Raw genomic sequence first — 26,426 nt, 5'->3', positions numbered from 1 at the left:
TTGTGGCTCACATAATCCCTCCCCACTCATCAGTACACAGTGCACAGGGCAGCAGAGCTCCTGGCTGCTAGTCTCTCTTTTGATACCTAATTCGTTGTGGTATCAGACCAAATTTGATATGATAGCTAGACCCTCCAGTCCGTCAGTATCATTTGGGGTCTGGTGTAAGGTCAGCCTGTGAAACTCAGGCATGTAGGCAACAAGTTATCAGTAAGAAGGTCAATCATTGGGATTCTGTCTCCCACAATGGTCTGGATTTTCTCTCTGTGGCTGGTGGGCTCAGCCCCAATCCTTGCTACTCAAAGTGTGATTGTGGTCTGAGGACCGACAGCATGGGCATCACCTGGGAGCCTGTTGGAAATGCAGAATCCCAGACTGCACCCCGACCTCCTGAATGAGGCTGTTAATATGTACATTAAAGTTGGGGAACCACTGCCTCAAACTACTGCCCTTGGGAATATTCTGACACGCAGAGGGTATTTATTTACTAAATACTTACAGAATTTGTGTTTGACATCGACATTTTCTAGACAAGGTTCCATTCCTCTCTTTGGGTGTAGTGTACTGATGTGTTAGGTCAGGGTTACCATAACAAAACACCACAGACTGGTGTTTATGTCTGTACCACCATAGACATTTAGAAATCTATTTCTCACAGGGTGCCAGTGTGGTTGGGTTCTGGTGAGGGCCTTCTCCCTAGCCTCCAGGCTGCCGCCTTGTCACTGTGATCTCACATGGGAAGGGTGGGGAGAAAGGTCTCTGGTGCTGCTTCTTATAAAGGCACTAATCCCATCGTGAGAGCACTTGCCCTCATGACTTCCTGTAAACTCAGCTGCCTCCCAAAGGCCCATCTCCAAATATTATCACATTGAGGGTCAGGGCGTCAACATGCATCTGGGGGGAAGGGACACAATTCAGTCTGTAGCAACTGACTTCCACATCTGACTTTAAAATGCATCTTTAAAAAAAATGTGCTGGCAGATAAATATGTAAATAAAGCAAATATGAAAATGTTAATCGTAGAATCTAGGTGAAAGATAATGTGGGTGTTCACTAACCAATTCTTTCAACTTTTCAGGATATTTTAAAATGTCAGAGAAAAAACCCCCTACTCTATATAGTTATTTAAAAGGAATCTGGTGCTGCTTTTTTCTCCTTATTTCCATCCAGGCTTTCTTAAGAGTGCTTGTTCGGTCTGGCTGGACAAACTTGCCTTTTTGGCAGTTTCTCTCTCTCTCCCCACTCACTTTCTCCTTGGTCAGCCAGTGGCCTGCTTCTGCACTGTCAGTGAGGTCCCAGCCTGGATCCAAAGCTTCTTTCTGGTCTCTAGTCTGCCAGTAGCATCTTTCTGTCCAGTTCCTCTCCATCCCCCTGCCCTCTCCTAATACTAATCAGGGGATCCTTCAATTGCTTGTGACATCGCAGCTTCTCAAGTTACATTTTACAACTCTGCTTTATTATTTTTAAGCATTTCTAACATGACATTTTATAAGTTTGACTCTGAAATTTATCATCACATGTAAGTAGGAAAGAAGTGTCTCCACAAGTTTGCCCTCAGCCAGAGATAGTGTGGTTCATCTGGAATGCCCCTGCCTTTCTCTGGTTATTAATAGGGGCTCCTATTGCTTTTCCATTTACAGTGTTAATTATCTGCATTTCAAAGTAGTTCATAATGAGAGGGAATATATTAACTTGTTATTTGGGGAGGAAGTACAAAAACTGCTATTATCAAGATCATTTAACTTGAGCATAATCAGAAAGTATTAAGGTTATTCCCTTGTGGGATTGACCATCAGATATCTGTGTGTTTCATAACACCCTTATTGCAGATACCTTTTAAAGAAGGGAGGCTTGCAGGAAGTGTTGGGAAACTTACTATAAGCTTCTTTCCTTGACTGGCACTTGTATACCCTGGCGCAGGGAAGACAAGCCCAAACTAACTACATAGGCATTACTTAAGAGCTTTGTGACGTTGGACAATTAGTTTCCTTGCCTTTAAATTGGGGATAATAGAGACTATACACCTTTGAGCTGCTATGAAAATATTTCTGTAAAATACTTTGGGAATGTGGCTCCTAGTTGATGTTCAGTACTAATCATTCATTCAGCAAACAGCCTACCGCCCACTGTGTGCCATAGCCTGTGATTTGTCTTTTTTCTTTTTGGGGGCTTCTGGGTCAGACTTCGTATGAAATCTTTCTTAGCACACCGAAAGACCAACTTTCCTTATAAATCATTGGCTTCAAAAATCCTGTGGACTCAGGTATAAATTATTTTTCTGGTGAGGAGAGGAGGAAGTCCCTTTCTTCCCCATTTACATCCTGCCTAGCTATTTTAATTTGCTGTACACTGTAAATTGTAATCTTAGAATCAAACTCCAATTTAGGTGATAAGGATCACAATTAATTAGGCTAGCCTGTCAAAGATTAAATGTAATCTTGCATTTCAGTTACCTCTTAATTCTGAGGCTTTAGCTAAGGCCGTCAGAAACAAAGCTGTTAGGTCTGCTTAGGTTTAATAAGATCTTTGCCTGCTGTTTGTTTTCTATACCAGTCTGTTGTCTAGAAATAAAACGAATGGACAGAGGATCTCAAATCCCTTTCATTTGTTTTTAGCTGTGCAGCAGGAGAGATAAATGAGAGAAGATAAACTTAACGACATTAAAGACTAATTAGGGTATCTGAGGAGATTTGCAAACTTCTAGTTTAAATCTATCGGCAACTCTTTTAATTCCCTCCTGCTAGTTATCTCTGAAAATAATGTAGTTATGGCTGAAGATTTATTTCCACATCTACTCTTTGTACTCTCATTTTCAGTTGCGCATACTTTTTTTCTCCTTCCTCCAAAAAAAAAGCTCTTGTTTCGGCCACACTCAATATAATTTAGCACACAGTCATTCCAACTTCATTTTGTCTTCACATTCAGAAAACTGAAGTCTAATATCTCAAATATATTAGTATTGTGGTCCTTTTGGGGAAAAGTATGATAAATTGAAAATATTTTGGTTTTGACTTCTGAAGATTTTGAGTATTGTTTATATATACAAAGGCAAAATGCAAATATATACAAGGCAAAATGCAAATGTGCTTCCAGCTTGCTTCCTTAGAAAAGTATTGAGAACAGTCTAAGTATGATAATTTCTGGTCTTAAAACCTGCAATTGCAATCGGGTATTTCCATAATCTAAACAATAATAAAGATTACATGACTAATTCTAACAATAATAACTACCTATTTGTGCTTTCTACATACTGGGCACGATGCCTGTCATGTTTATATATATATATTATTCATTTAATCCTTATTACTGCACATAATTACTCCCATTTTACAGATGAATAAATGGGATTCAAGTTAACTAACTTGCCCAAGACTACTGAATTCAGTAAGTGGCAAAGCAAGGATTAAAACCTAAGCCTCTTTGGCTTTAAAGCTCTGCTTCTAATCACTTTTTTACTACTGATTAAACAGATGTGTCCCAAAATTAAGGAAGTCATCGTTGGATTTTTTTGCTTTGTTTTTGCTTAGTCAAAGAGCACAGGCCATCATTTGTTGTAGTGTCGCCCGTAAAGCTTAATAAGTTTAAAGTTCAGGGTGTTGATCATTACAAGCATAAAGTATGAATATGCTTTAAAGGTTTATTTAAGAAAAGAATTGGGATTAGATTTGCCCACCAGCATATACATTTTTCACTTGAAGTCCTGAGAGAGATTCAGACAGAAATAGCTTTGACTCAGCAGCAGTTAGCAGACAAACATCTTGATATAATACTGATCCACACTTTGCATATACACTTTCTTTTCTTTGTATTACATTTTTAGAGGTAAGTGGCAGTTTTTCACACACTTCCAAACTGCTTCCATCAGTAATGAAATATTTGGCTTGGGCAGCCTCTGGAGTCCCAGTGTTTCAGCTTAAACTTTCCACTGGGCCCTGCCAGGCACTAACTTCAAAATATCTTTTTTTATGGTGAATGCCTCCCGAAGGTGCAGCTGTGTGGTGGTTTCATTTTGCACTTCATAACGGTGTTGGCAACACTTAATGCAAAGAATGCCACTGTCTCCCACACACTGCTGGTGCCCAAGGACTGTCGAGGCCTGTCCATGTTAGTGGTTTGGGAAGGGCTGAAGTTTGGAGAGAAGGCTCTTTTTCTATTCCATGTGATTGGCTGTCACCAGGGCAAAGGGGGAAAACTAGAACGAGTGGAAAATGCAGCATCGGATGTGTCATCAAATATTCTTCCTACAACCTGGGACACCTAGTTCATTGGTGTTCTGGTCAACATTGAAGGCTGAATCCTCCTTTCTTTTGAAATAATGCGTGTCTTGGATTCACTACTTTTAAACCTTTCTGCTGATCTTTATCCTTTTCTTTCTAAGCAATACTGATTTCTTTCAATGCAAAATGATTTAGCTAGTGAAAAACTGGGATTGGGTTGTAGTAAAGGAATCAACAAATTTGCCCAGATTCTTAAGAGTGGAGTTGGTTCTCCAGACTTATACGCTGTGCTACAGCAAGCTTCACAACCAAAACCCATTACTTATTCAGGTATAAAAATCAAAAGCTGAACTGTAATGAGAATTTAAATGTAAACTGTTGGAGGATGGTGCTCTGTTAATTTGTGTTTGCTCCATACCCCACCCTATATAATTGATAATATTTGCATCTTTTTGTTTTTAGTACTATTATTTTTTGGTTTATCAAACTTTGTAACATGGTGCTTTATTGTGGACTTTTCAAAGAGCAACTTGCCAAATTTGGTAATTCCTAGCAATTGTCATTTCCTGTTGGAATTTCTTAAAGTGGAATCTAATGGAAAAGTAATTCTTGACCTTGTGTATTTAGTAAAATTAAAGGCATAGTTGATTTTAGGATTGTCATAAAAATTAATATTTTGTTTTAAAAGACTTTTTAGACTTTCAATGCTAATTGATCCTATTGTTGGAAGTAGATGATATAAACTTTAAAGCTTTTTGGGTAGAACTTTCACATTCACCATGTCTAAATATTTTAAAGAGGAAATGGATTGACTCGCAGACATTTTGTACTAAGGAATAGAAAATCTTTGAATTGCTATTTAAAAAAAAAAAAAAATCCCTGTAAAATTTACCATTTTAAACTCCAGTTGCAAAATCCTGATCAGCTATGATGATTCATACATTTGAGCGATAAAGCTTTTTTCAATATTAAAAATTCAGTGGGGAGTCACTCAATACATTACAAAAAGAGTACTTACACTTCCTAGTACCCATGTGTATTTTTTTTTCTTTTTAAAGCAATCTGGTGTGCCTTTTGAGAAAAGTTCCAGTGTTCTCACAGATCCTGACTTGGTGTAGCACAGTGCTTTTCAGAAACTTGGTCCAACACCTGAATGAGTAATGTGTAAAACATATAATGTTTTGTAGCTCAGGATACTGCAGGTAAACTAACACTTTTTGCCGAAAAAACATTGAAAAGACAAAGGAAAGCAAGGAAGTTTTGCTTTTTAAAAAATTTTTTTCAAGCTTAATGAAGAAAGAGCTGGAAACCCTTTTGTATGGAGCATTTGCCAGCCCAGCAATATAACAACTTTTGGGTGCATATTTCAATCACAATTAGATGAAATCTTTAATTATCATTTAATTTGACTTTCATATTTGCCTGCAGAAATGATTGTGTTGATAAGACTCTGGAATGAGACAAACCTTTATTAAGTAATTCCATTTTCAGAGCCAACATTAAAGTTTTTTTTAATTAAAAAAAATGCCTGTGTAATTTATGAGAAAAGGGGAAGAGGAATTGGCATGTTGGTTGCATGAGAGTTGCATGGATATGTATTTACTATTTAATCTTTAGCTTTTTGAGATTTGGGGTGTGCTAAGTCTTGTTAGTTTGAGAGGCCTAAGGAATGACACAATAATGGATCTTAATAAATAACACTTTTCTACATCATTTCTCTACCTTTATATTTCCCTTCTATTATATATGCTGATAGGATGATATTTCATTGTATTCAGTGTAGAAGGTGTTTGTGAGAGGATACTTTTGTGAGTTGATATTAAGGCAAAGGGAAGTGGTTTATAATTTATCAGAGGAAATGAAATGGTGTGCTCTTTCATTTTATAATATTTCTTTTAAAATTTTATAATGCTTTTAATTGGACTGTGAAACCTTTAAGACATTTGTATTTGAAGTGCTTTTCAGATATATTTACATTTTAACATACAGGGATTTGAGAGATGTCATTGCTGGATTTTTTCATAGGATCACCCACATGAATTTTCTTATCAAAAGAGTATGTCCTAAAGCTTATTTCTAACCCCAAACAGGTTACTAGCCCATTCCTGGATGTTCCGATTCTGAAGATTTAGGGTGGTACCTGGGAATCAGTATTTCTAGCACGTCCTCCAGGTGGTGCTTAGCTCTGGCAAGTGTGGGAGACACCGGAGAGAGGTGAAGTTCCCACCCAGCCCTCTGCACAGTGACTGGAAAGTTAATGGCCAGTCGTTTGTGCTTTTATGAAACCTAAGATGTGTTACAGTGATGTTGCAGTAGGACAAAGTCACTCAGGAAATCGAGTGGTAAACATTGCAGGGCTTTGAGTTCAAATATTGATTAGCTCTATGTTAAGATGCCTTGTCTTCAGGGATAGCTTTAGAGTAGGATCTCTAACACAAAGCTGACTCGGGAATCTTTCATCTGCCATTGACAAAATTTGCCCTTGTGCAGGCAAGTAAGACTATACTCTCTAATTTTATGGGCACTAGCCACCTATGGTTGTTTCCATTTAAATCAGTTAAAATAAAAAATTCAGTTCTTCACTGGGAATGGCTGCATTTTACTCAATAACCGCTGTGGCTAGTCATTGCTTTATCGGAGAGCACAGCTGTAGAACATTTCCATCATCACAGAAAGCTCTAATAGTGCTACTGTAGGATTTTCCCTCATAATATAGCTCTTCTCTTTTTATCCTGGGTAGTTGCAATGGCTAATAGAATTAGGTGGAAAGATCATGCATCCATCTATGTACTGCACATTGCATACTGAAATCTGAAAGAATGTTTTTGCAAAATGACTTAATCATACTTCTCTGAGATCAAAATTTAATAACATTACTTTCATAACGTGAATTTGTTCTATGTTGACTTTTAGTACTTGAAATACAGGCTTAATTAAAAATTTGTTGGCCAGGTGCAGTGGTTCACACCTGTAATCCCAGCATTTTGAGAGATTGAGGTGGGTGGATTGCTTGAGTCCATGAGTTCGAGACCAGCCTGGGCAATATGGCAAAACCCCGTCTCTACTAAAAATATACAAAAAATTAGCTGGGAGTGATGCTGTGCACTGTAGTCGCAGCTACTCAGGAGGCTGGGTGGGGAGGATCACATGAACTCAGGAAGTTGAGGCTGCAGCGAGCCATGATCACGCCACTACACTCCAGCCTGGGTGACAGAGCGAGACCCTGTCTCAAAAAAAAAAAAAAAAGAAAAAGAAAAAGGAAATTTGTTTACCATAGTATATGGCTTCTAATAAAGAGCTATACTGGTAAAATCTCACAGAAACAAAATTGCAAATATTTAGTCTTTCTCAGATTATATAAATTATTCCTAGAAAAGACTGCAAGCGATGAGGCTAATAAACAGGTTGTACTTATATTTTCATAATGACTTTAATTTACCTTTATTTTGCAGTTTCACAAATTTAAGATGAATATATTTAGCTCCCTCTTCTGGCATAATTTGAGAATTTTTTTGCTTACAATGGTCTTATTTATTTTTTTTGGACTGAGAATAAGGTTATCAATGTAATGTTGAAGAATGTTATTTATGAGTGTCATCCAGTTAGATTTTTTGGTATCATTGTAAATGGTTAAAACGCATGCAAAAAGTTTATGAAAACACCACATTTTAAAAACTACTAATTGACCAAAAAATACATAAAGGCTTTGACAAAGTTATACAGAAATTTATTTTGATATCAAGTGGGCAGTGATCATTCATATTGCCTTCTGGATCTGAGACTCAGCCCATACCTGGCATTTGTGAGGCTTGGGGCAAGAATGCAAAAAGAGGCCCAAGTACCCTGTGCCTAAGTATTTTTGTTATAAATCATGTCAACTGTTCAATAAAATCTGTCCCATCCTTTCTAGGCAGTTATTTCTTCCTAATGACCAGGAGGAGAGATCTGAATTCAGGTTCTTGGGCTCCTGAGAGTTCTGCCCTAGAGTGTGGTATTATGGGGAGAGCTGGATCCTGGTTCATCCCTGGCTTCTCCCTGCACATCCAAACTCCCATCCATCCTGCCACTCCCCCCACCTTTGGGGCCCAGGGGTGTACCTAGACAGGGGGGTTTGTCCTGGGGAGGGTGGACCTGGGGGAAAGGCCATAAGAGGCCATTTAGCAGGAAATCCTGGAGCATTACTCTGAGTAGACCCTAGGTGAGAAGCAGTGGGCATATCACTTTGGCCTGGAAAGTGCAAAAGCCCAGAGCAGGGGTTCTTCTTGCTCGGGCCTGATGTAATTAAATTATTTTGTACGTCCTTCATTGTGGTCTAATGCATTCAACTATCCAAATTAAATACAATGGTGGGATTTTGTTGTTTGCAGCTTTGACTCTCCCGGATCTTGCAGAGCAGTTTGCCCCTCCTGACATTGCCCCGCCTCTTCTTATCAAGCTCGTGGAAGCCATTGAAAAGAAAGGTAACCAGACTGCTAGAGGGCATCAGTTCCTTTGTTCTACCCTTATTTCATGGCTCTTATTATTTGTCTCTTGTGCATTCATTAAGTAAATTTCCTACTACCAGCTATGTCCAGATACTCTGCTGGACACTCAAACTGTTTGGGGCTAAGTACTGGGAAAAATGTCTCGGTCTATAATTTCTAACTCTAGATTATCATGTAGTTTCCATATGGAAACTATTAAATTCTTCATAATTTAATAAATATGATTAACTTTCTTCTTAGAGGCCAGATGGTTTTGCCAAAATTATCGACATGCCAGATAAGATTAATAGTAGGAGTTGACTTCCAAGAATATTTTGTACACATCTAGAACAGATACTGGATGGAAACTGGAATGTCTCTGGCAGCAGCCTCACAGGTTCTCCAGAGAGCTGTGTTTTGCATACATGGTCTGTGGTCTGTTTTGTGTCCTAGGTCTGGAATGTTCAACTCTATACAGAACACAGAGCTCCAGCAACCTGGCAGAATTACGACAGCTTCTTGATTGTGGTGAGTGTCACAGAGCTAGAAATGCAAATGGGAAAGACAGGTCTTGGCTTTCTGTTTCAGGTAATGCACACACACAAAATTGAATTTAATCTATGCAGTGTTCTAAATTTAAAGGGAACTCAAATCATGCACAGTTCTCCCTGCCCTGTTATGGTAACAGTGCAAACCTTTGAAATTTTTCTCCTGAGTTGGGCTGCAACTGTGTGCACGCCTCCCTGCAGGCATGTTGGTCATCATCATAGCCATCAGGCCCTGGGTCCTGCAGAGGAGAGAAACCACCTCTTGGTGTTTCTCTCGCTCTGTGTATCTACCATCTTTCCTTGACCCTGAATTTGGCTACATCTAATTCGTCTGAATCAATTTAAAAATATTTTTAAGCCTATGTCACTTAAGAAATGTCTCTTCTGACATCCTTTTTCTTTTATTACCTTTCCCTTCCATTTTCCTTTTCCGTTTCCCTTTCTTTCTGGCTTGCCTTCTTTCTTTTTTTGTGTTGAGTGCATTAAGTAACATCATGATATTGTTATGTTCAGTGGTGTGCTGATAAACCAACTCTCTAGGAAGAAAAAGGCCCTGGTTTGTAGCGTCTGCCCATTTTTGTGGCATGAATATTCCCACCGGGGCTTATTTCAAGCTAACCAACATGATGTCACTGGATGTGGAATTGGGAAGAATTGAGGACAGTTTGTTAAATAACACTAATTAATTTAGCCAAGAGGGCTTTAGTACCCCAAACACCCACTCCCTCCTTTGGCATAGAGGAAAAACTACAAATCAATTTACTTGCCAGCATTCCAGCAAGTCATCTTCTTATAAATCTCTCAAGATCCTTCATTCCCTCATAACACTTAAAAAAATTATATACTGCCTCACATCATTTTAACTGAAATTAGGTGTTTAAGCCAAAAAGAGTGAAACCCAGTTTTGGACTCCTTCAGAGGTATAATTGTACGAAGAATGCCCACATGACAGTAAATGAGAATTTGAAGCATGAGGCAGTTTCAAAATGAGGCAACTTCTGAGACTTTTAGAAAAGAGGTTTTTTTGGAGAAAAGGAGGAGACTAGACCTTTATCAGTATCAGTAAATTCTTACACTTGAAATGTTCTGACCAGATGTTTTAAAAGTTAAAAAAATGTTTGACTCCATTTTTCCTTTGTACATGGAAATCAGTTGCATGCGAACAGAGCATATCCTTTGCTGCTCTGCCTCCTGCACTTCCCACAGAGCAGGTCATTAGAAGTTAACATGCAGAACACTCAAGGTGAAAAGGCTTGTTTTTCGGTGTTTCTGACAGCTTTATCAGGGCTTTAAGGAAACGCTGAATTTTGTCCTTAGCCAATTGAAATGAAGACACATGTTTGGGTCAGAAAATTGGTCAAATTATGAACACGTTTAGTCACAGGAAGAGTTTAGACATCAGAGCCTGATGAAGTGGAAGTTATTTGAGAAATAGTGGTTAGGTTTATAATGTGATCAACACAAAATGATGCAGTTTAGTTATTAAAAAAAAAAACAAAAACTCTTCACACCACTCGTGAGATAGAGTCAACAACCAAGATTCACGTCAACGGTACATTTTGACCAACAGGTTTCCTTCCCCAGTGAGATCAAAACACATAGAAAACTGGTTTCATTTGGAGTCTGTGCTAAAAAAAAGTGAAATTTGTGCCCCACCCCAAAAAATATAAATAAATAAATGATGTCCAAACTTGGGAGTGGATCTGCCAGATCTGTTTCCAACTCAAAGATTTTTCAATACATAAAAACATTGTATAATATCCTGGAGGAAGCTCCAAAATAGTCACTTACACCTAAAAAAAAGAAATTATGGCTTTTAACTAACCTTGTGAATTACCAGTCTTTGAAAAGGACAGACATGGCAGACAATAGCCCACTTTTATTAGCACCTGTTATGCTAGTTCATCCACACATTAACTTTGTGATGTATGTCCTAGTAACTTTAACTCACCAGAAAAGAAAGCTGACCCTCAGGTAAATAATTTCTTTCACATTTTTCAGTGGCTGAGTGGCTAATTTTTCTGACTCCAAAAGTCCTTGATTTTTTTCTCTTTTTTAATTTTGCCCTAAAATGAATTGTTTCTTTGTCTCATGCAAGTTTTAATGATTCAGATCATTAAAACTGAATCAAAACAAAAAACCTGACAGTTTTTGGTTTCATTTAACCTAATTCAGGCTTTCTTAGCCTTGGTACTATTGACATTTTAGGCTGGATAATTCTTTGCTGGAAGAGTGGGAGCTTGTCCCGTGCATTGTGGGAAGCTTAGCCACATCCCTAACCTCTACCCATGAGGTGCCAGCAGCATTCTCCCCCAGTTGTGACAATCAGAAATGTCTCCAGACATTGCCAGATGGCTCATGGCAGAGGGCAGGATCCCACTCCCACTGGGAACCACTAACCTAGGGAGAGACCTAAGGAAGAGGAGACTCCATTCCAGGGGGAGGGAGGGAGGAGTGAAGGGTTGGAGAGTTTACTGGGTACCTGTCATGAGTAGACTCAGTGAAAAGTGAGGTAGGAGAGAATGCAAACTCCTCCAACCCAGACCTAAAGATTATGTAGCTCTTCAAAAGTCATCGCATGACAGGTGGGAATAGCTAATGGAAGAGCACGTTAGGCCAGTTTCAATGCAGAAAAGGATTCTTAGAGAGCAGAAGTCAGATAAATAGAACAGACTTTGTCACTAGCTCTAGTAGAATTTGACATAAGGTAAGGTTACCCAAAGACCTGCATAGGATAATTTTATTCATATACTATGAAAGTTCTTTTGATATACCTCATGTGTTAGAAAAGGGCTTTGACGAATTAACTTCACTTGTGGATTAAGCCTTCTAGTTCAATCCACATTTAACACGTTGTATGTGCTGGACACTGAGGGATGCCAGAAGAGCAGGTGACAGCCACAGTCCCTGCCCTTGACGTACCTCGGTCTAGTAGGGAGACACATAATCCCACACGATGATTATACTCCTTGGGAAGTGTCTTGTTAAAGGGGTGGCTCATTAGCACTGCAGAAGCACAGAGGGAAACCCTGCCTGAGGGAGGGATGTATGCATATTTATTATCTTAACGTTTATACTGCATCACCAAATGTTTTATCACATATTTTAGGATAAGAAAATTCAGTAATATTAATTTTCCGGGCAGAGAGACATTAGATGAAACACGCGGGGCAAAGTGTATGGGAAACCAGAAGCACGGCCAAGAGTGGTGACCATAGAGAATTCCTATAGCAGCACACACACAATTTTATTTGACAGTATTTAATTATGCTCACAATTGCATTACCTTCAACATAGATCCTTTATGCAGAGCATCTACTACAGTGGTATTGCCCCTCCCACACTTGTTAAACATGTGATATGTCTCTGGTTGGTTGTTTGTAGGACATTTAAGTGATTTAACACTTCGCCTCTTCACCTTTTAAATTTAATAATTCTTTTCCTCAAGTTGACCTATCCATATCCTATTCCAGACCGACTTTTCTTAGAGCTGTGTGGTTGTGTGACTCACTTTCGGAACGTTGGCCTACCTAGTGGGGCAAGTTTGGTTTATGATGATATGTCCAAGGAATTTTTGTAGTCTTAGGCTCAACCTAGAATGATTTGTACTGTCATATTTCATTCAAGGTTATCTAGGATACTACCTTCTCCCACTCATTTATACTCAAACACTTTGCAGTAAACTTTCATACTTCCTCATTCTCTCCTAGGCCACAGCCCAATGCAGTCAATCACTGAGTTATATGAGGTCTCGATAATATTTTGTACATTTCTAACTGCATTAGAATTCAGACCCCCATCACCTTGATTCAGAGAACTAAATCTGGTAGTTTTACTTCTAGCAGCACTCCCTTCCAATTTATTCTTAACACTGTCGTTAGTAAAGCTGTTACAAACGTAGTATCTTGCCCATCAGCCCACCTTTGCTCCACTGAGTACACAAGTCCCCAGATTACTTTCCTCAAGTTATCCTTCGCATTGCTAGTGTACATCCTTCAGCAGCAGCCAAAGTCCTCTCCTTTTCTAGAGGCCCATGGTCACCCCTGCCCCCAGATCTTTGTTTCTAGCATCCCTTTTTTCTGCTGGGCATTGTGTCTTTTTCCAACCCAAGTACTTAGAGTGCCATGCGTAGTGAGTGCCTGGAGGGTGGTTTTGATTAGTTTTACCCCCATTATTGGATCGCTTGACCTGTTTCCCAGCTGAGGGATTTACTGGACAGGTATGCTCATCTTATTTTCTGAGATTGTCTGATGTCCACAGGTTAGATTAGTAATAGACAGAATTAGGGAGAAACATTCTAAAAATGTTCAAATTATTTTCATGGATATTCTTGAGATTGGTTGCTAAAAGTCTGTAGTATCTTACTGTTGAATCCATCACTCTGTTGGTGACATTTACATGAATTCTGAGACATATCAACTCAAGTCTTAGGAAATCTGGGAATATGCATTTTTAAATTTTTCCTGTTGAGGTTTTAGGAAACATTTACTATATGACTAACCATTCCTAGTTAGAACCCTTTTCAGTCAGGGCAGAACCACCCTCAGAGGATGTTAGGAAATGTTTGGGTTCTGTATTCGTTTGCTCAGGCAGTTATAACAAGTTACCACAGACTGCGTGGCTTAAAACGCAGAAACTTGGCCAGGCACAGTGGCTCACACCTGTAATCCCAGCACTTTGGGAGGCTGAGGCGGGTGGATCACGAGGTCAGGAGTTTGAGACCAGCCTGACCAACATGATGAAACCCTGTCTCTACTAAAAATACAAAAATTAGCCAGGCGTGGTGGTACACACCTGTAATCCCACCTACTCAGGAGGCTGAGGCAGGAGAATCGCTTGAACCCGGGAGGTGAAGGTTGCAGTGAGCCGAGATCACACCAGAGATGCACTCCAGCCTTGGCAACAGAGTGAGACTCCATCTCAAAAAGCAGAAACTTACTTCTCGTGGTTCTGGAGGCTAGAAGTCCGAGAAAAAAGCATGTTTGGTTTCCCCTGAGGCTTCTGTCCTTGGCTTGTAGATGGTCACCTGCTCACTGCATCCTCACAGCGTTTCTCCTCTGTGCCTGTGCATCCCTAGTGTGTCTCTCTCTGTGTCCTCATTTCCACTCCTAGAAGGATATCAGTTACATTGGATTAGAGTCCACTCTAATGGCCTCATTTTAACTTACATGCAGTCACTTTCTGAGGCACTAGGAGTTTGGGCTTAGAGGGGTGGGACAGAGGATGGGGTAGGTAACCACTGAAGATGCAGCCCAATTCAGCCCATAACAAAGGCATTATTTTTTGTTGCCCCAAAGTGTGGAGGTCTGCTACTGGCATCATGGGCAGGGGGTCAGGCATCCTAAGTGCTTGCAATATGTCAGAGAGGCCTCCACAGGAAAAATTGTTCTACCCCAAATGCCCGGAGCAACCCCTACAAGAAGTACGGCTAACGAATACTGTGTCTTGTATTTATCCTCATATTGCTTCCTTTTTTTTTTTTTGTCACATGTGAGTCAAATTGTTCAGAAAATTAGCCCAACTGATGTATTCTATAAAATAAATTTCTGAAATATTTCTTAAATTGTTTCCTAGATACACCCTCCGTGGACTTGGAAATGATCGATGTGCACGTTTTGGCCGACGCTTTCAAACGCTATCTCCTGGACTTACCAAATCCTGTCATTCCAGCAGCCGTTTACAGTGAAATGATTTCTTTAGCTCCAGGTTTGTTTTTTCTCTTCTGGGAACCTCATTGAACATACATGGAGATGTAGAGGTGCTTGTATATGTCTTGCATATATAGAGATAGTGGTTAGAAAATAGTAGTAGTAACCTGTCCCTCCCCCAACAATACCACCTCAAATTTCCTCCTCCACCCGAGCATCCAAGAGAAGACCCAGATTCTCATTTGCTTGGGAAGCCCGTCTGCATGTCAGAATCAGAAATGGCTCATTGTTAACCTATTGGTCTTAACAAAGTTTGTACGTCAATGAAGGACACGGTCTTCCAAGTACTAGTGTCAGATTCAAGGAACTGGGACTAGAATCCAGTGATGGGGGATGTTCTTGTCATCTTTCCTGAGTGGCCATAACAGAATGTGTTGAGGGAAGAGGACTCTCAGTTTTAGGAGATAAGGTTTAGTTAAGTGCTTTGGGGACAGGAAACTGTGGTTCGTAACCTTCAAAGTTAAAACCTGTGATACTTATCTGATGCTCCTCTGAGTTAGCCAATCACACTTGAAGCTGCTCAATACTGGGTAAGTTGCTGCCAGCACACCCTGAACAGCTTGTGGTTTCTTTACACACTGAGCTTTTTGCATTTCCATTTGACCTGAGATTTCTACTTTCTCATAATGCGTTTTCTAATGAGAAGGACAAATGTACTGTGTGCTTCTCCCAACAACTTTTTAAATGACTCCTATAGCTTGAAGAAAGAGCAGAACTTTTCTAGGTGTTTATTCACTGATACCTGGAAGTAGTCGCTTACTCATTTCTCTCTTTTTTTTTTTTTTAAACTTGTAGAAGTACAAAGCTCCGAAGAATATATTCAGCTATTGAAGAAGCTTATTAGGTCGCCTAGCATACCTCATCAGTATTGGCTTACGCTTCAGTATTTGTTAAAACATTTCTTCAAGCTCTCTCAAACCTCCAGCAAAAATCTGTTGAATGCAAGAGTACTCTCTGAAATTTTCAGCCCTATGCTTTTCAGATTCTCAGCAGCCAGGTAAGTGAAAGGAGACAAACATGTATTTTGGGGTGATGAGGGTAGTCCTAAATGGATTGGTCATGAAAATGTATTCTGAATATACTACTCCAGAGATGCATGTGCAGATGCTATCACACACATTGACTTGAGTGTATATAAATGAAAATGAGTTTGCTTTTAGGGAAAAGGTTTCTAATAAACTCTCTCTCTTACAGCTCTGATAATACTGAAAACCTCATAAAAGTTATAGAAATTTTAATCTCAACTGAATGGAATGAACGACAGCCTGCACCAGGTAATGCTTTTTGAGCATTTAACATTCTCTCATTGTTCATTTTTTAGAGCCTTAAAAAATGATGGCTATAAACCTCCTTTGAAGTAACACAGCTTCTTATGGAATTACAGTTGGTAGTAATATGTTACCTTGTGATTTAAAGAAAAAATAGCTGAGTGGTAGTGTATATGTTAATTATTATCCGAGTTTCAACATTTGTGGATTTTAAATTATCTTGGTTTTAGGTGAGAGTTTGGAGAGTTCCCTGTACCCTTCAACATTTATGCTTCAGGTTGTTGAAGAGATTTATGGAGTTCATTTTAGTTGTTGACATTTTTGTTTTTCTTTCTAATACTTACAAAGTAGGGGATTTATAATTACTATATAATTTAAAGTATTTTAGAATGTGTTTTTTGGAAGTGGGTATGCTGAGAAATGCCTGTCAAAATAAACATTTTCAATAATGCAAGCAGTATGAAACCAGAGTGTTCACTGCAGCAAGTTCGAGCAAGCCAGACACTTCTTTGAAAGCAGGCTGCTGTTCAGTTAGCCATTTAACAAAGCAGGAAATGTAGACCATGTTAGCAATGCATTTAATTTAAACTGATGTATTTTTCTTCTACCGTGGAAAGTCTAAACAACCTCATTTTGCTATATACCAGTTAAAAGTTAGCTAATCGACACTGGTCATTTAGAATAGTAATTAGGGTACTATACGTGTGAAGTTTCAGGACCAGTAAAAGGTGTTGCTTGTAGTCTTAATTTATGCCTGGAACTTAAAATGAAACTCCATGAATATATTTATTATAGGTAATATATGCAGATTACCATATTTATCTCTGTATGAGCAGGCATGGGGACTCAGTTTCATCTTCATGCAATGGAGAGTTAAGTTGTGCTTTTTCTTAATTGGGTATTGCACAGCCAGGCTTGGTTACTTGCATCTGGATGGGGCAGCCTAAGAGAGGCCAGGGCCTAGCCTCAAAACCCACCTGCAGCAGGTAGGATAGAGGATAGGGTAGGTAAACACTGAAGATGCGGGTATTGGGAAAGGTTTATGTGGACAGGCCCAAAATGTACCAAAGGTGAGAGAGAGGTATCCAGTATAGTAGATAAGGCAAGCATGGGATGTTCCAAATCACAGCAAGCAGAATGTTTTAACAGGGGTGCCCAGAATTCTAGGTAAACTACGTCAAAGAAGACTGTCAACAGGTAGGGACTAGGACTTCAGTCCAGGGGTTGGCCAAAAGGCTTCATCTCGTGTGAATACACAGGTCACTGTGAATGGATTTGGGAGCTCTGTGCTGGTGTTCAGAGGCTGCCTTTGGACTTAGTGGAAAAGAATTGGGGTAGGGGTGTGGCACATGGCACTTAAGTTGAGGTTTATGTTAGAGACTAGGGAGAGCTGGACCCTGCTCTCAGTGAAGGGCTAGTGGGTAGTCCTGATCTTTTCAGCGGCCACTCCTCTGGAGAGAGGAGACACATGGAAGCCAAAGCCAGACAGGGTTTGACAGATACCCACAAATGAATTTATCACATGGAATTTTGGAGAATTTCTACTACACAAGGTATAGCAGAATCAGTGGTAGAGTTTGATTAGCCTGACTGGTGTAAACTAGTTAAACGCCTTTGTTAGTTTCATCCTAATTCCACCAAAGTAAAAACGGGTATCTGCACTATTTTCATAATGCCACCGGGAAAGCTGTTTGATATGTCAAAGGACCCTACATTTCTCTGCTGAGCAATTGGTGCGCCTGTTTCAAAGGAGGATTAGTTCCATCAGCTCTGCTAAAGAATGACAAAGCCTTGAACATTTGCTAGATCATCCCAGTATTTATGTGGCCTCTGAAAAAAAAATTAAATCCAAGTCGGTTTTAAACTCTAGTTTGAGCCGTTTTCCCAGGAAGTTTGTGTGATTTGTATAGGACCTTTGAGATTAAATGGCTGTTTTAGTATCTCTCATGTGTGCATACATTGTACTGCCCACTCCAGGAACAAAACGTCCCCATCCAGAACATCTTTGTATTCAGGAATGGCTCCAGTGCAAATGACTGCTATGGCAGCCTGGGTTGAAGAAATGATTCTTAGGCCTGGTTTAAAAAATGCAATAATTTCTTAGAGTCCTTCAGCATTGCCACAGCATGTGCTAGTACCAGACAGAACTTTGAAAGCACAGCACCTTACATCTCCAGCGAATGGCCATTTACAGTAACATTGTTGTGAACACAAATGAGTACCTGAATGATGTTTAAGGGAGACAAAAGCAAGACTCTGTTATAGGGCAGATAGACAGCATTTCTAATTATTACCAGATAGAACTTGAAATGACAAAGCTTATGATGTTTGAGGCAAAGTATCAGTTCAAATAAGAGCCATTAGCACATAGTATCTAATTAAATGCTAGGTGGGAGTGCACATACTCTAAGTACAAAAAGAACTTTAGAAATGCAGCTGGTGACTTTCTAGGGTAACGGAGTAGACAGAAAAGGCTCATAGAAGAAATAGGGCTTGAAATGTGCCTTGAAGAATAGGTACAATTTGAATAGGCAAAGGAGAAATAGCATTTTGATGCATGGAGTTTAAAGACTTATTCAAAATAAATTACACAGTACAAAATAATGGTTTGGTATTTTACAAAAGCAGTACATATTTTAAGTGATAGTATCACAAAAACATCATTTTAGAGTTGAAAGCATTGTCCAGCTTTACCAATTTGGACATGAGGAAACCGAGGCCCACAGATAGAGGTTCGCTCTGTGCCACCCGGCCAGTATGGGCCCAAACCGGGTCTGCCCAGGAGCCGCCTCCTACACTCCAGCCCATTCTATCTGCCATGCCCTGCTGCCTGGATTTTTGGAAACTTCGTGAGCAATGAGGCTGCTTTTAGTGTCCAATCAAAAACTCCTCTGAAGTTTCCAGCATGTAATAAACTAAAAATATGTGAAATTAGCCCCCATGGGTCACATATAGTAAACAAAGTCAGGGCAATGTTTATACTTTTCAGGATAAGGCTCCAAATCACTCCATGAGCCGTGCAGTGGAAAAAAAAGTGGGCTTCTGACTCAAATAGATCTGGATTGGAATCTCAACTCTTTCGAGTAACTCAGCTTTTCCAAATTGTTTTCCAGACTGTGGAATTGGGTTAATGCCTCTCTCCTGGGGTTGGTATGAGATTTAATGAACTGATAATTTCTCTGCTATCTATCGCATCAACTCTAGCTTTTGAGGCCTTATGGGAGCTGTCCTCATTCAGCAGGTCTGATTCCTTCAGTCCACCCATTCCTCATTAGTTGTGTGAATCCTGTCAGGCCTTTTTCCTTACTGACGCCATGTTCCCAGCCAGCAGAGCTACTACGGCCTCTAGGAGCCTGTAGGGGCTAAAAGGGACACTTGGGAAGTTGCCACCCTGATGTGGGTACATTGCTTGGAGGGAGGAAGGTGCCTTTGTATGAATATGTGGCTTGGTGAATGGAGCAGCCTAGATTTCATCACCACTCCTCCATCTTGCCTAGGTGCCTTTGCACAGTGCACAAAATATGCAACCATACGTCGCTGCCCCAAGCAGTGCCATCCACTTTATCTGCACTCAAGTAGGTCCTTCCCGTTTTATATGCAAGTTAAGTCGACCCATTCAGTATGTTTATGCCTTTAAGCTTCCTGTCACCTTATGTTTAACTGTCTATAGTTTTTCCTATTCATCTGCTTAATTACATTTCTAAAGGGTAGGGGTAAAGGCTTTTTCTCCTTTTGAGCTCTTCCTAGCAGAGAACTAGGTACAGCATAATAATTATCTAAATTTATTCTTTGATAAACTTCCAACTTTCAAAGAATAGTAATACATCAACACATCTAATACATCCAGCAATCCTGGGAAATAAGGCTTCTCCTCATTTACAGAGGGAAGCTAAGATTTGGAAAAGGTAGGGCACAGAGTAAGCTCTCTAGACTTTGTTGATAGTTTGCTGTTCTATTTTGTTACTAAAAAGTCTTAACTTGTCGTTTGGCTTTCAATATTTTTTTCTTGAATCATTGTGTTATCTTTACCCAATTAATGCTTAGGCAGGTAAAGTAGATTTCTGTAGGCAAACCAAGGTAAAAATAAGTCTATTTAACACAGGGTGCCTTTGAATGACACCCATTATAAGTGTATTTACATATTTCAGATTTCATGGATATATTCAGCAATATTAATGTAATATAATTGAAGTCTAACATTGCACCCTCAAGCCCAGAGTGGAAAATAAATGACTCTTTCTCCCCCTTGCCCTTCTACACCTGTCAAAGTTAATTTTTAACCACTGGCACATTGCAAAACATTCATCCTGAAGAGCCTGATTCATAAATCTTGTTTTAAATGCTCTGGGCTTGGTTCTCAACCCAGACTAAAGGCAAGCACTAAGGTAGAGGGAAATGACATTCAAAGAGTTTTACTTGTCTCTGATTTAATTTTTATTGGTTTAAAATGTGGTCTGACATTAGAGGGTTTCTTCAAAGGTGAAAAATGAAACTTTGAAAAATTACATGTTTGTAGATGCGTAGAACTAAACGGGCAAGCCACACTAGGTTTTGTCAAACAATAGTTTTATTTGTGTCCTGACAGACACAGGTATTTTGGTATGTATGTGTTTAGGAGGGGTATATAGTCAGTTTTACTTTTGTTTTCACAGTGCAGATGTCTCTTTGTCTCAAGGGACAAAGATCTGAGGGAGAATTGCAGGGGGGACTACTTTATTCTGCTAAGCAGTGGGGATGCCTTTTCAGAAACCTGGTAGAATGTGTCAGAGTTTATACATATGTAAACCTGGGCTTATTTATATACTTAAATGGATGTTTTCCTTAGCATAATGTCAATTAAGACCAGTGGATATGGAGCAAATAATTTGAATTACCCTAAAAGGCCCTCTGTTCTAAGTTGTCTTAAGTTAAAATTATGAAGAGAGGTATTCATTTTACCCTTAGATGAAGATTTTGGTTAATTTTTGTTGTCTATTCTTTTTTTCATGGTCTTTGTTCATAAATGATGTCCAGAAAAAGAAGAAGTTTTCTAGGTTGAAAGCTGCTTGTGCAACATTTGCCACTTGATGGTGACTTGTACATATGAAATATAGTATTCAGTTTGTAACTTTTGAACAGTTTAAGGATCAAGAGACATTTTCCTGACTATATCTGCTGAGAAGTGAAACAATGGGCTGTATTTGCCTCTGAAATGAGTTTTACGAAACTTTGAGGAAAGGGAGAATGATACATATTGTTTTAAAGAATCCAGAAGGTAAAGTTAGTTTTCCAGTGTGTCTAGGCCTTTGAGGTCCCAGAGAAATGCTGACATTAAAATAAAAGTTTTCCTACAACACTAGCAGCTTCGTGAAAACTGTACTTTTGATTTACTAATTAGTGAGTCATATAGATCAAGTGACAGTAATACAATTATGTACATTAGTTGGTGTCAAATTTGGACATACGAAATATACAGAAAGTTGATGGTTTTCTCCCAAAGCAGGAATTACTGATTCAGTTCTACCAGCAGAGGGCTCCCTTTTTTAAGCTAATAAAGAACATGTGTCTTGCAGATCACTTTTTAAACACTAAAATTCAACGGGAAAAAGATTCAGCTCACACTTTCCTAATATAATAGGACCTCTTTGGTAGATGATTGTACATATTGTGAGAAATTTGTTTAAGGCAAAGTTTTTCCAATCTATTTCAAGACTTTCTTTCTATACATTGAGAGAGTACTGCTTTCCAGTGGCTTATTTTCTTCTGAAACAGAAAATATACTGGTGGACTTAACAGAGCATTTTAATCTTAGAAGGTTTTGACATGAAACATCATGTGAATCCAGACAGGTATGCTTAGGAGACTGATGTTTCCAATGTTTCTAGCTTTAGAAAGGCTATTTTTAAAAGTAGGGCAAGATTATGCAGCTCAGGATGCAAGGGTATTCTCTGAACTAACCATATGTCCCTATGATCAGATGGCAGATTCACTTATAGACTGTTATTTCCATTGGGAAAGTTTTTCAATATTATATCAGTTGCACTAAAGGAAAGTTTGTAAAATCACTTTCATCGTGGGTTTAACAGCACTTTCCAGATATTTCAAGTAACCCTGAAGCTAGTTGCTGCTGTTGGCCTGTGTGGACTTTATGTGACCACTGGATCACTTTCCCATGCAGAGTATGAGGGTATTATTGAAAGAACCTATGTCTTCAAAGGGAATGAAATGTTTTGTTTTAATTTAAGCAAGCTAAAAACAGAAAAAACCAGAGTTTTGTTAGGGGTGTGAAATTTTTTGCATGTGGCTTAAAAGATTAACTTCAGTTTTGTCCATTTTTTTTTTACTTTCTCTAGCAAAGGGAAGTGAGGAGCAGGGACAATGGGTAGAGAAGGGCATTTGAAACCATCAGAACATTGGGTTCTAGTCTTAGGGCTATAATCTTCTGCAAACCACTTCACCTCCCTGGGTCAGATTTTGTTTTCCCCTCTATGGCATGCAGGAATTGATTGAAGTGAACTCTAAATTACTTTCTGGTGTAAAGTTTGGTGATTTCCCTGGATAACCTTAAAGCTATCTATGCTCCTGCAACTGAAAATTTTCTTAGATCAAATTTTAATTAAATAGTAGTCAATAATCCCAAGTCTGGTCCATTGCCACTTTCTCAAATAAAGGGCAAACATCCGCTTAGAAAGGTATGCCCTTCTCTGCCCTTCTATCCTTTACCCCATTAGCTGGCACATAAACCTAATGCAGAGACACCTTTTAATTAGCAGGTCATATGGCCATTTAAATGCGAGTTGCAATCGACCTCATAAAAATAGCCGCAGTGTTGTTTTATTCTGAATCGTCACATGATCATGGAGTATAGTATGCATATGGTGTGGGGTTTAATATTCGTCCGAGGATGCCCTCCGACTACTTACTATTGAACATTTTTGTAATCTGCTGCCTGCCCGATTTGCTCACAAGGGCTTTCCTGTTACACCTGCAGGGCTGTCTGTGCTGGTGTGTGGGAGGAGGTGCAAGAGGTGGACACGAGCGAGGCACTGTGTTCTGGGTTGTTCCAAGAGGTTCAGGCCTTTACAAGTGAGGCTTTGATTCTATTTTTTGCTGAACTAGCTCAGCCACTTCCTGTGTTTGGCTGTGCATAGTGCCTCGCTTCACTGTCGGCTACTTGAGCCCCGCGAGCCAGCCAGCCAGCGCGCTCAGCAGCCAGTGAGACTATTTTAGGTCCCCTCACAATGGCCTTCTCATTTCCCAGGCGAAAATGAGCAAGTTGGTCTTGCATTGGCCACTTGTCAGCCGATGACAACTTTGACTTGGGCTCCCCTCCCCCTCCCGAAATCCCTAGCTCAGCAAATATTTGAACCTGCCCAAGTTAATCATGAAGCTGCGATCTTTATCTAAGGGAGACGTGCGAACGCCTGGGCTCCTTTCCTCCCCGATACAGTAGCGAAATCCAGTTGGCTTCTCAATGAGGAGCCGGCAGTGAGCGGCGGTGGCCCGGACGCACTGCCGGGCGGGGCGTGGGGCGGAGGGACGAGCCGAGCCGAGCGGAGCTGGGCCACTGTGCACGCCCGGAGGGTCCTGGCGGCGCCCCCGCTCCTGCGCGCACTCTCGGCGCCGGACACGAGCACTGCCTGCCGGGAACAGGCTAGGGGGAGGTGCGGGGGCTTGGCCCACTTGGTGGAAGAACAGCTTTGGGGATTTTTTTTTTTCATTGTCGGATACAGGCATTTCAAAGGGAAACCGTTGAAATGCATAACCTGCAAAGTAAGTTGCCTTGAATTTGTGCACTTCTCTGTTCCTTCCCTGTGGTTTATCTGAGCGGTGCCTTTCTGTAGTTTGTCTTGGAGTACGTGTGTGTGCGTGCGCCCCTGCAAGCGCTGCCTGGGGAGGACAGATGGGAGATTAGGGGAGACACTCCCCCTGTCCTCGAGGGGGACAGTGGCTGGGAAAGATAGGGTTTAGGTTGGAATTTCAGTAAGAAGGTACTAATTACAACGTGCTTGGTTGGAAGTTGGTGCCAGGCCAGGGCTTGGAGAGACCACGGGAAAATCACCTGTCTCCCTGCCTTCTCCCTGAGTTAGTTTGCCACAGAAGATCCAACAGCCAGACTGGTTTGCACCGACGGTTCCCAAATGCATGGACTGGCACTCTGGGCTGTTACACCCGCCACAGCTGCTCGGAGAACTTGTCTCCTTGCTTCGGGGGAGGGTCGACATTTTAATTAAACTAAAAAAGAATGTTTTTCTGAATCTTAGGGCATACAGCCACTTTTACCATTTTTATTTGAATTTGAGTTCAGGTAAACTTAGGCAAATAGAAAAGTGGGAGAGGGTGGGAAGAGACAAGGTGAGCCTGCTTTTCCCAATAATGGGAAAATGAATTAAACTAGACGGGGGACGTCAGAGAACAGAATGCCTTGCCTTTGGTCTGCTTTTTAATATATTTTATGATCCCAAATTTTACAGAAAGTCTCAAGGGTTTCTGTGTTTTTTAAATGGTCAAATATGTGACATACATGTGTACATAGATCACAGAGCCCCACTGTAGTTTTTTAAATGAGCCACATTTACCTGGGGGAAGAGCCCCTCCCCTCCCCCGGCATCATAATATTGTGAATGTAAAGAGAGATTGGTTCACAATGAGAGTGTACAGTAGGCTCCTATAAGGGTGACAGGATTATATGCAGAATGACTTTGAAGAGCCAAAATTGATTTATTTATGTTAAGTAGTGCTAAGAAGGAATATTTGTCCCCGAGTGAGGCATTTGAGATAGAGGGGGAAAAGCAAAAAAAAAAAAAAAAAAAAAAGTGATTACATCATCTTCCCGTTCAAGCAGTATTAGTAGCGAAGATGGGTTCATCAGTGAAATATTTTGCAAAGATAAATATACCTCTACTCTGCATTCTGATCTATAGCCTCTTTCTTTTTGGAAGAAGCATTTTCTTTGCCCAGTTTTTTTAGGCAGTCACATTAAAATTCTCATTAATAATGTTGACAGACAATTACGTTTATTATTTCTGCTAATAGGCATCTGCATTCCTATTCAGAATTTTCATTGTTAGTCTATAAAGTCTAGTTTTAACTTTGGAATGTTTGGTAGAGGAGGACATTTTATCTATACATTTTCTTTTAACTGTCCTTTCTAATGTGGTACATTTGTGACAGTGTTTGAATTCTGGGTTTTCAGTGAATTATGGAGGACTAAAATACCAGGAGTAGTCCGTACTGCTTCTCTTATACATGAGAGATATCTAAGGACTATAAAACATAACTTAAGTATACCCTTTTAATGCCTTTGTAAGATTTTTAAACCAAGGAATGACTGGGCTATCTATAAACCCAGATGCACTAAGTGGGGAGAAAAGCTCGGAGCTGCAGCATATCAGCTTTTGTCAACCTGCCAACAGCAGAGCGTACCATGCTGCAAGGAGTAATAAACAAGGAATTAGAAAACTCGCTGCTGGAGAACAGTCAAATTAAACACCTTTTTGAAAGGATGAGCATGTATATATTGCAGTTCTATTAAATGTAGCTTCTCAGTGAGGTTGGCATTATGTTAAGGCTGGTATGGAAGAGAACTGATGAAGCAGGAGTGGTCTGGTGACATTTTTCTGACTTGATTGGCTGGGGCGTGTGATGTAATAGGTTTCAGTGCAGCCCCTTATAGGTTTTAAAATGAATTCCAAGACACCATTACAAAGAAAGCCGGACTCTTTCCTTATAACTGAGCTCAGCCAAGGAAACTCTTGCACAAATGTACAATACTGTTTGGAATATGGAAGACCTGGATTTAGAATATGCCAAGACAGATATAAATTGTGGCACAGACTTGATGTTTTATATAGAAATGGACCCACCAGGTAATACTGCAGTATTATTGTAGAGAGTTAATTTCGTGGCTTTTTAATTTTTCGAAAGCTACTGTAAAAGATCCTTTTTGGATTTCTGTTTTTATTAATTTGTTTCATTGATAAAAATTAGTTTGCTCATGGCTTAAAAATTAAACAGATTGTTTGACTGTCTGTGGAAGCAAGCAGCTCAGGCTGTGTGTGGTAAATGCTTATCCTTACTTGAATGGATATGAATTGAACTCCAGTTTTTCACTGGTGTCTTTTGTTAATCGAGATCCTTCCCTGGGTGAGTTATGTTGTGGGATATTGTCCCTGTAATTAAAATGATGCATCTTTTGTGCTGCTTTTCTCTGTTGCCAGTGGATGAGAACAGTGTAGCACTT

At 39.9% G+C, this 26,426-nt stretch overlaps 1 protein-coding gene across 3 annotated transcripts in view; it reads left to right on the top strand.

Annotated features, from left to right (window-relative positions):
• The window catches only part of PIK3R1 (phosphoinositide-3-kinase regulatory subunit 1), an 85,408-nt gene that overhangs the window by 48,499 nt on the left and 10,483 nt on the right, over positions 1–26,426 (top strand). Inside the window, exons 3-7 of one of the 3 annotated variants that reach the window (XM_003806793.7) lie at positions 8,585–8,677; positions 9,134–9,208; positions 14,803–14,934; positions 15,732–15,933; positions 16,131–16,210. In XM_003806793.7, coding sequence (XP_003806841.1) covers positions 8,585–8,677; positions 9,134–9,208; positions 14,803–14,934; positions 15,732–15,933; positions 16,131–16,210 — 582 coding nt within the window. The other 2 variants (XM_008957505.6, XM_008957496.6) reach the window with 2 other exon arrangements.

Source organism: Pan paniscus, chromosome 4, assembly GCF_029289425.2.
Source record: "Pan paniscus chromosome 4, NHGRI_mPanPan1-v2.0_pri, whole genome shotgun sequence".
In the NCBI taxonomy this organism is placed as follows: domain Eukaryota; kingdom Metazoa; phylum Chordata; class Mammalia; order Primates; family Hominidae; genus Pan; species Pan paniscus.
Note: the sequence above shows the minus strand (reverse complement) of the source record. Positions and strands in the feature narration are given on the sequence as shown.